Source organism: Hyperolius riggenbachi, chromosome 6 (genome assembly GCF_040937935.1).
Source record: "Hyperolius riggenbachi isolate aHypRig1 chromosome 6, aHypRig1.pri, whole genome shotgun sequence".
Taxonomy (NCBI): domain Eukaryota; kingdom Metazoa; phylum Chordata; class Amphibia; order Anura; family Hyperoliidae; genus Hyperolius; species Hyperolius riggenbachi.
The window spans coordinates 23,627,079-23,637,900 of NC_090651.1; the positions used below are offsets into that span (position 1 = coordinate 23,627,079).

General features: G+C 43.1%; 1 protein-coding gene across 3 annotated transcripts in view; it reads right to left on the minus strand.

Annotated features, from left to right (window-relative positions):
* DHCR24 (24-dehydrocholesterol reductase) overlaps positions 1–8,640 on the minus strand; it is a 32,493-nt gene extending 23,853 nt beyond the window's left edge. The window contains exons 1-3 of one of the 3 annotated variants that reach the window (XM_068239022.1): positions 8,538–8,640; positions 4,104–4,354; positions 198–353 (exon numbers count right to left, since the gene is read on the minus strand). In XM_068239022.1, the coding sequence (XP_068095123.1) occupies positions 198–353; positions 4,104–4,334 (387 nt within the window). In that variant the 5' untranslated portion in view covers positions 4,335–4,354; positions 8,538–8,640. Of the gene's footprint in view, positions 1–197; positions 354–4,103; positions 4,355–5,673; positions 5,696–8,441; positions 8,518–8,537 lie in introns of those variants that run through there. The other 2 variants (XM_068239021.1, XM_068239023.1) reach the window with 2 other exon arrangements.
* Positions 8,641–10,822: the final 2,182 nt, after the last annotated feature.

Consider the following 10,822-nt stretch of genomic DNA (forward strand, 5'->3'; position numbering starts at 1 on the left):
TCGATCGAGCGGCCGTTCCCATGGTAAACCACTTAAGACCTGCCGACGCCTATGGGCGTTAGCTGGTCGTTAAGTGGTCTGGAGTTTATATGTCACCGCTATATGTTACAGAAACTAAGTTGGGAAATAAGTTTGAAAAAGACACAATTTATTCCCAGTGATCTGTAGAGTTTCCAGAGGAAACACTTATCTCCTACCTGCTTCTTGGTGTCCACCTCCAGGATGTCCATCAGGTTGATCATGATGTTTTTATGGGTGTTCTTGTACTTCCCGACTCTCAGTGATACGGTTAGCCAGCCGGGTCTCCCAGTGCACATAAAGCTCTTTCCTTCCTCTGCTTTCCACCGACGTACCTGGTGGACCGTGGACAGAATCAGCATTATTCACCTTTCCATTCTTAGGAGAGATCCCTGGGTAGAGGCAGGGCAGAAATTCTGCAGGGATAGCAACTGCCAATGCCAGCCACCATCTTCCAGCTGCAACAATTCCGGGAAGAGTCTGAGAGGAACAAGCTGCTTTATTAGATGGGGGTCTGAAGTACCTGTCTTTCTTCTAGGGGGAAATAAAACAAACAGGAAAGAACCGGGAGACCCTTATGGTGTAATATCTAATGTCATGCAGAAGGGAAACAAAACAAATAGGGTCAGGGCCGCCATCAGAAATTTTGGGGCCCCTCACACATCATCAGGCCTGGGGCCCCCCTCCCTGGGCCCCCCCACTTGTTGCTGTGCCCGCCCACTAGCCACCCCACCCCCGTGCACGAAGTGCGCTGCGGCAAAAAAATGTTCATGGCTCCGACACTGAAGAAAGCAGCATGCACAGCAAGATGCGGCAAAAAGTGGGCATGGTCATGGCATGTTGTGGGTGGAGTCAAATATTAGCAAAATACAGGTAGTCCCCGGTTAACAAATGAGATAGGGACTTGTAGGTCCTTTCTTATTCTTTATCCATTCTCTTTTGTCCCCCTCATTTCTTCTTGTGCCTCTTTTGTCAGTGCTGGAACGCAGTGTGCTGGTTAGTGAGCCACAGGCCCACAGCCAGCACAGGCGGCCCTTCCAGCGCTTGGGGGGCCCGGGGCCACCAGAATCCCTGGGCCCCTCACTGCAGTGTCAGTTGCCCCCCCTGATGGCTGCCCTGAATAGGGTACTCATAAAACAAGGTTGCAGAACAGCAACCACAAATCTTCACTTGAAGGTGGTGTCACTGACCACCAAGAGAGTTGCTTCGTTGAGGTTAGGTCACACTCAAAAAAAGGGACAGTAGTTGGGACAATGTAATAAAATTAAAAACCGACCCTCATGGGGGTTCGGGGGTGTAACATTTAGAGGGAGGTGCCCAAAGGATGTGTAAAATTATTCTAAACAGTTTAAAATGCAAGAAAAACTAACCCAAAGACAGGTACTGATATAAGAGGCAAAAATAATGTATTCAAAAACCCAGGGCAACACGTTTTGCGGGCATCCACCCGCTTCCTCAGATCAATAAAACAGAGTCTCAAAGTAAGAATGAATTGTCTCAAAGCGCCTATAAGCAAGCTGCCTTATTTGACCTACCAGTGCTTCCATGCTGCTTGAGATTCACATCTGACCCTCCTTTGACCTACCAGTGCTTCCATGCTGCTTGAGATTCACATCTGACCCTCCTGAGAAAAGTAAACTGATCCTCAACCAAACTCCTCCCCAAGAAACTGGACTCACATTTACCAAGTTCCTACTCAGCGTACATAAAGGCAGAACTCAGTACATGTAAATCAGAAATTAGCTTTGAGCACACTTAAAGAGACACTGAAGCGAGAAAAACGATAATATAATGATTTGTATGTGTAGTACAGGTAAGAAATAAAACATTAGCAGCAGAGATAGGAGTCTAATATAGTTGCCAGTACAGGAAGAGTTTAAGTAAACTCCAGTTATCTATGCAAAAGAGCCATTGAGCTCCACGACTTTCAAAGTCGCAGAGAGCTCTGTATTCTGAAGCTTGTTATCTCAACTGTCAGTCACTGTATTTTCTTTTTCTCCCAGGCCAATAGTTCACTGGGCTGCTCTGTAAAAACATTTAGAATGCTGAGTAGTGTATAAACTGCAAATATTAAATAATGATGCAATGTTATAAAAAACACTATATAACTGAAAATAAAAATATGAGAATATTTTCTTTGCTACTAATGTTCTAGTAATTATCCGTACTATACAATCAATTCATTATATCATCACTTTTTTTCGCTTCAGTGTCTCTTTCAAGTGAACTTGCAAATGTTCATAGAGGAAGCCTCAGGCTTGAATAGTCAATTGTACCCTCCCCTTCATCCTTCTGCTCTCATTGGCCTGCTGTCGCTAGTGCCCGCTAACAGTATTACATAATTAGAAAAGGTGACAGTCAACCAACAAGAGAAGCTTAGAGGCACAGGAAGGAGCAGGCATGATTTACAAATCTTGCTTGCAGAGTGTGTATTGCGGCGCTGTATGAATGGGCACAGGGTGGTGCCGCTGCCTACAAAAACATTGGTCATTTAGCTTACCGATATTTTCCAGTGCACTACTGGTGCCCGTTCTCACTTGAACCCTCCCCCTAAAAGAGCCTAAGGGCCTGTTTCCACTAGATTGAATCTGCATGCGTTTTCTGCATAGCCAATAATAGTCTATGGGCCTGTTTCCATGTGTGTCAGGAAAACTGAGCGTTTTACCGTGCAGGAAAAATCTGCACAGCAGAGCCATCAGAATTCGCACACCGCAAGACTAGTGTGTGATTCGCATGTAATGTAATTAATAGGAAATTTGCATGCGTTTTTTTGCTATGCGAATATTTATACGTTTTCATGTAAAATCAATGTAAAAGCACACAGGCACTGATATGGTTAAATTCGCATACTCGAATATATGCAAATTCGCATGAAAATTTGCATACAAACGCATGCGAATTCGCATCCGCATGCAAATTCGTTTATGCATTTTCTGCAAGGAAATCGCACCACACTAGTGATGGGCCCTTACAAGAAACCACCACCAAATGCGTAATACTAACCTCGCCTCTATAAGTGCCTAACAAGAAACCCCCACCACCTAATGCCTAATCTTACTCCCCCCCTAAGAGACTCACCTCATATATGATTAGCTACAACCATTCATTTCTGTGTAGCAGCCGACTGGCTTCTCTCCACATCGGGCGTCCAACCCGCTGCATGGGTTCCCGATTACCAATAGTTAACACATCTATTAGACACCTGCTGATCATGACGCTCAGAAGACCTGATCCATGCTTGCAGGCTTCAGTCTTACGCCATAAACATTTGGACACAAGTTCACTTTAAGAGAAACTCCGACCAAGAATTTAACTTTATCCCAATCAGTAGCTGATATCCCCTTTTACATGAGAAATCTATTTCTTTTTCACAAACAGACCATCAGGGGGAGCTGTATGACTGATATTGTGCTGAAACCCCTCCCACAAGAAACAAGAAAATACGTACTCATGGCAGTTTCCTGTCTGGGAACCTTGTTGCATTGTGGGAAATAGCTGTTTACAGCTATTTCTAACTGCCAGAAACCATGCAGCAGGTACATCACCTGCCAACAGTAAAATGTTCACTGGAGTTCCTCTTTAAAGAGAAACTCTCTGACCAGGAATTGAACTTTATCCCAATCAGTAGCTGATACCTCCTTTTGCATGAGAAATCTATTCCTTTTCACAAACAGACCATCAGGGGGCGGTGTATGACTGATATTGTGGTGAAACCCATCCCACAAGAAAAGTACGTATTCTTGGCAGTTTCCTGTCTGTGAACCTTGCTGCCTTGTGGGAAATAGCTGTTTACAGCTGTTTCCAACTGGCAAAAACCATGCAGCAGCTACATTACCTGCCAACACTAAAATGTTCACTGGAGTTCCTCTTTAAAGTCAGGGTGGGCTTTGCCTAAACCGTTTGTCTAAATGCTAAGAATTACATGTAGAAGCTGCCAGAAGGATAATGGGTAATATTGAGGGTCATATCTGGAATTACCGTAGAGTTAGGTTGTGATGCTAAGCTGAGGTCAAGGAATTAGGCCGAGTTTCCACCACTGAAGAAGATACTGATCACCCAAGCTGTAGAACTGATGAAGATCTCACCTGTTCCTGGATCTGCTGGACCCGGCGATCGTGGAGCTTTGGGGCGCTGCACATCTTAAACACCAGCCAGGCTCTGACATAATAATACACATCGAAGACGACCGATAGCGGAAGGAGGAAGAGGCAGACAAAGATCCACCGGTGATGGACAATGACATACTCAAAGCCCTTCGCTCTGACCCATAGCAGCAGGAGGACCAGGAGGCCAGCCACATACAGCAACACGTCCATCTTCCTCTGAGGAAAGGAACCTGAAACAGGAAGTCATGAAAACACGGACTCAATCTTATTAATTCAATAACTCAATGCAAAGAACAAAAATGATCTGTACGCTGCAGAAACCATAGCAACTAGTGTCATATCCAAGCTGCCATTTTTCTGGAACAGGTTAGAGAAAAGGAACATTCTGCAGAATTTATACTACCAGCAAGAGCAGCCAGAGGTTTCCCATGATGCCTCTGTGGTCCATATACAGAGGTTTATAATCGTTCATGCAGCTTAAAGCACATGTGAATGGGGGGGATGCATTTTTAGTTACCTTTAGCTTTTTCCAGCGTCCTGTAGTCTCTCAGGTCCCTTGTTATTCTCTGGGTCCCTCCCTTGTGCCGCTGCCTTTTCAGAAAAATCTGTGACTGGAGCTCCAGGAAGGGGAATTTCAGCAAGACAATACCACACTGCCTATGCCCGAATAACAACAGCATGCCTCTATAGCATGAATGTCAAACTCTGAGAGGTATATCTCCGTAGAGCAATCAAATCGGGTCCGCAAGTGGTTTCCCCATTTTACAGTACGTCTGGCCCATGCTAGACCAACAGAGACGCTATACTGTAAGCAAAGCCCTAGATCATCAAGGAAGCTGTGTGTGTGGACGACACACAAGCCACCAGCGAACTGTATAGGTGAAGAGAGGGTCACTAGACACCAGGGAAGTGTTTATTAGGGCGAGGGGGGGTTTAACTAGACCGCGCGGAACTATATAGAGGAGGAAGGGGGGGGGGGGGGTCATTAGACACCAGGGAATTGCATTAGGGAGGGAGGACCACTAAACACCAGGGAACTGTAAAGGGGAGGGAGGAGGGCCACTAGATACCGGGAAACTGTATAGGAAAAGGAGGGGGACCACTAGACACCAGGAAACTGTATAGGGAAAGGAGGAGGACCACTAGACACCAGGAAACTGTATAGGGAAAGGAGGGGGGCCACTAGACACCAGGAAACTGTATAGGGAAAGGAGGAGGGCCACTAGATACCAGGAAACTGTATAGGGAAAGGAGGGGGGGCACTAGACACTAGGAAACTGTATAGGGAAAGGAGAGGGGCCACTAGACACCAGGAAACTGTATAGGGAAAGGAGGGGGGCCACTAGACACCAGGAAACTGTATAGGGAAAGGAGGGGGGGGGGGGCACTAGACACCAGGAAACTGTATAGGGAAAGGAGAGGGGCCACTAGACACCAGGAAACTGTATAGGGAAGGGGGGGGGGGGGCACTTGATGCAACAAGCGGTGAACGTGCGTCTAAACATTTGTGAAAGGTCTCGCTTGCATCTAATTCAAAACCAGCACTTACATTTTTCAAAAAACAGCAATAATAATGCTGGGTTCACACTGGAGCTTAGGCGTGTCACGGACAGTAACAGCAGATCTAATGTTCTCCCGTGTCTGTGTGGGTTTCCTCTGGGCACTCCGGTTTCCTCCCATACCCCAAGAACATACAGATAAGTTAATTGGCTTACCCCTCAATTGGCCCTAGACTACAATACATACACTACACGATACATACATATGACTGCGGAAGGGATTAGAAAAACAAAGCATATCTAGAGGCCCAATAGAGCAGTATGTCAAACCAATTAACAATAAATATATGAGAATATACTCACAAAGGTGGGTTACCTCTGGTAACCACTCAGTAGGCAGGTGGGGAGATTAGACCCGACCCCACTCGGCTTAAAAATGTCGCTCTCCGTAGAAGTAGAAGAAAGGGGTTACGCCCCTCCACCAAGAGTAAACACTCAGAATAAACAATTCTTAAAAACGGAGGCACCAGATAAGGATAAAATAGTTAAAGGGCTGTTATGGCGAAAAAAAAAAAGTAAAATATGGGCAAAGAAACATAGACAAATAAGAGGTACCGTACGTTTATTTCAGAGTAAAATGAACCATAAATTACTTTTCTCCTATGTTGCTGTCATGTTGTACTGTAAGTACTGTTACTTACAGTAACAGTACTTACAGTACAGTAATATACATATAATAGCATTGAACTGTTACTGGACATATTATAATTCCAAAAATATACGGATAAGTTAATTGGCCCCCCCTAAAAAATTGGCCCTAGACTACAGTACTTACACTACATAATATAGACATATGGCAATGGTACCGTACGTTTATTTCAGAGTAAAATGAACCATAAATTACTTTTCTCCTATGTTGATGTCACTTACAGTAGGTAGTACAAATATGACAGAAGGGACAGGTTTTGGACTAGTCCATCTCTTCATAGGGGATTCTAAGCAAGGCTTTTATTCTTTATAAAGATATTCCCTAAAAAGGATTTAAACAATGATGCTGGCCAGCTTCTCTGCTCACTACACAGTTTTTTTGGGCAGTTGGACAGAGCAACTGCCATTCACTAAGTGCTTTTGAAAATTAATAAATCCCTGAGAATCCCCCCATGAAGAGATGGACTAGTCCAAAACCTGTCACTTCTGTCAGATTTCTACTACCTACTGTAAGTGACAGCAACACAGGAGGAAAGTAATTTATGGCTCATTTTACTCTGGAAAAAACATACTTCTCATTTGTTCATGTTTGCACATATTTTAAATTTTACATTTTTTCGCCATAGTGCCCCTTTAAAAACCGTTTAAAAAGGGGCAGGAAGTGGTGGTCTTACCATTTACATAGTGACAACATCTTCTGTAGTGCAGAACAAATAATAGGGAGCCTATATAATGACCGATACACAACATGCAATTTTCCCATCAGATCGATCAATAATTTCTGGTATGTTTGATCTGCTTCCAATCGAGAGAGAGGGTTAAATTTCGTGCAACGCTGATCTCAAAATCGATCCCTTTCTCGACTGGGAGCAAGTTATTGAACAATCTGGGAAAATTGCATGGTGTGTATAGGGCTTAATATGAAATACTAATATTACATGCAGAGCAGATATAAAATCTAGTGCCATGTAATACAAAAATAAATATAAGCAGACGCAGCAATGGAGAGTATCTATTGCAAAACTGCAGGCAGAAGGTCCAAGGTTTGCACTGATTATATTATAATATTACATGCAGAGTTCCTAGTGCACACCTGAAATCCTGCACACCTCAGTATAATATATTATATGACAATATCACATATAAGAGAATATCATATAATATAATATCGCATGTAATAATATACATATAATAGCATTGAACTGTTACTGGACATATTATAATTCCAAAAACATACGGATAAGTTAATTGGCTCCCCCTAAAAAATTGGCCCTAGACTACAGTACTTACACTACATAATATAGACATATGGCAATGGTAGGGATTAGATTGTGAGCTCCTTTGAGGGACAGTTAGTGACAAGATATATATATATACACTGTACAGCGCTGCGTAATATGTCGGCGCTATATAAATACTAAATAATAATAATAATAATAATAATACTACATGCGGAGTTCCTAGAGCACACCTGAAATCCTGCACACCTCAGTATAATATATTATATGACAATATCACATATAATAGAATATCACATGTAATAATATACATATATACATATAAAACTAATTATATTACAAGCAGACCACATACAGCACAGATCCTGCACATCTCACAATAATATATTATCACATATAATAGATTTACATATATCTCATATAATAGAATAATATCACATGTACTAATATACATATAATAGCCTTGCGCTGGATATACCGGTACTATAATATTACATGCAGAGTACATAAAGCACACCTGAAATCCTGCACACTTCAGTATAATAGAATAATATCACATGTAATAATATACCGTACATATAATAGCCTTGCACTGGATATATTATATAATATTACATGCAGAGTATATATAAAGCACACCTGAAATCCTGCACATTTCAGTATAATAGAATAATATCACATGTAATAATACTCATATAATAGCCTTGCACTGGCTATATTATATAATATTACATGCAGAGTATATATAAAAGCACACCTGAAATCCTGCACATTTCAGTATAATAGAATAATATCACATGTAATGATACTCATATAATAGCCTTGCACTGGATATATTACATAATATTACATGCAGACTACTTAGAGCACACCTGAGACACTAGCTTTAGAAAGCTCCTGTAGACCACAGCATATAATATTATAGGGCATATAATATATTATTAGCAGTGAAGGGGGAGGGAACTCACCTCTGGCTGGACACCGCTCTGCGCTCCCCACGATACTGGCAGCCTTCCCGCTGTCACATGAAGCCCCGCCCCTGCCTCATCGCCCCGCCCGCCCAGCGCCACCATTGGTTTGCCAGCCGGCCGATCAGCTGAGCTCAGGTGGCGCGTGTTTCCGCTCTGTCCAATCACAGGCAGCGCTGCGCATCGGAACACAATGGGAAGCGGGACTGCGAGGAGACGTTCCAATCATCTACTGGAGGGCGGGGCTATCCGGTCGTCATGGAGACGGGTCGCTGCTTTGTGCTCGGATTCCGGTGCAGTGTCCGATTGCGCTGCCCTAGAGCTGCTTTCCGGTCTGTGTACTACGCATGCTCAGTGGCAAACTTAGACACGGCCAGACGCAGAACATGTCTCTCAAACGTCCGCCAGAGCTGCAGCTGCCCGCTAGGCAGTACTAGCAGCAGCGTTAGGCATAGCTAACAACTGTCCCTCTTTGGGAGCCCTGTCCCTCTGCCCTCCTCATTTGTCCCTCTTTCAGGACTTTGTCCCTCTTGCTATGTAAACAGTGGCGTAGCTAAAGAGCTGTGGGCCCGATGCAAGTTTTACAATGGGGCCCCCAAGCACTCTATACATAACAATTGATACAGCACACCAAAACCTGCCAATGGCAACTACAGTGTCAGAAGTACAAGCAGGGGATGGGGAACAGCTTGTTATTGATTACCACTATTCACAGTATCTATAGAAGTGATTATTATGAACACCGGACCAATAGAGAGCTAATACTGCAGTTGAGGGAGGGCCCCTCTGCCCCCGATGCGGTCGCAACCTCTGCAACCCCTATTGCTACGCCCCTGTATGTAAATATATATATATTTCTCTACTAAAATGTGTTTGATTGACTCTAAACTTTATTCCCATCCTTTAAATTGATATATTACTAAATTTAAAATGTTAATATGAAGGAAAATTAACCAGGATAGAAAGGACCAGTGTGGTTTGAATTATAAAACAACATATTTTTTTATGAAATCTTAATGGCATGCGTGATTAGGGGTGTGTTAAGGGCGTGGTCAGGGACGTGGCTTAAAGTGACCCTCCGGACTAAAAATCTACTCAGCAGAACTGAAAATGCTTGGTGTTTCTTTAACAGTTTCACAGCATCAGAACTTTGTTTTTCTTACCAAAGCATCATTTTTAGCTGCATTTTTATCTAAGCTCCACCCATCAAAGAAAAAAAGCCCAGGCTTTTTTTCTCTGATGCTGTGCAGAGCATGATGGTATTGCCTATGTTGTTATTCATGTTGCCTAGCAACTGGGAGGGGTGATCAGCACACAGGACAGTTAGAACTGTGTCTCATGCTCCCTGTCACCTCCTTTCAACCAAAAAGATGGCTGCCCCCATGAAATCAAACATTTGCCTGTTCTTTTAAAACAGGGTGGGTAAGAGATTATATTACCTATCTATTTTAATTAACATAACTAATGTAACTTAATGACAGTATGTTTAGGCTGGAGTTCCTCTTAAGTGTCCCTCTTTCTCATCTCAAAAAGTTGGGCAGTATGGCGTTAGGGAGTCTTGCCCAAGGTCTGCTAAGGTATAGATTTGAACCCAGGCCAGGTCATCTGTGTCAGAGGCAGAGCCCTTAACCCTTCTTACACTATCCAGCCACTGTGTATTAAATAAAATATTTCAAAGGACCACTATCGAGAAAGAAGTAGGCAGTTAAAAATCTGACAGAACCGACAGGTTTTGGGCCAGTCCATCTCCTCATGGGGGATTCTCAGAGTTTTCTTCTTTTTTTTTTCAACAGCATTTCCTGAACAGCAGTTGAACTGCCAAAATAGTAAGATACCAGCCGGCCTCCCTACTCACTTGCACACTATTTTGTCAGTTACACTTTACAACCGCTGTTCAGGAAATGCTACATTTTTCGCGATAGTAGTCCTTTACCAAGAGGAACTCCAGTGAACATTTTAGTGTTGGCAGGTGATGTAGCTGCTGCATAGTTTTTGGCAGTTGGAAACAGCTGTAACAGCTATTTCCCACAATGCAGCAAGGTTCACAGACAGGAAACTGCCAAAAAAAAGTACGTACTTTTCTTGTGGGAGGGGTTTCTTGTGGGAGGGGTTTCACCACAATATCAGCTATACAGCGCCCCCTGATGGTCTGACAATATGACAAGAACAGAGGCGCCAAAAGGATAAAAACAGTACTTAAAAGGTTTAAAAATTGCTGAGGAGGCAGTGGTGGACTTACCTCCAGCAGGCAGACACAACAAGCTGTGTATTTAGAACAAATTAAA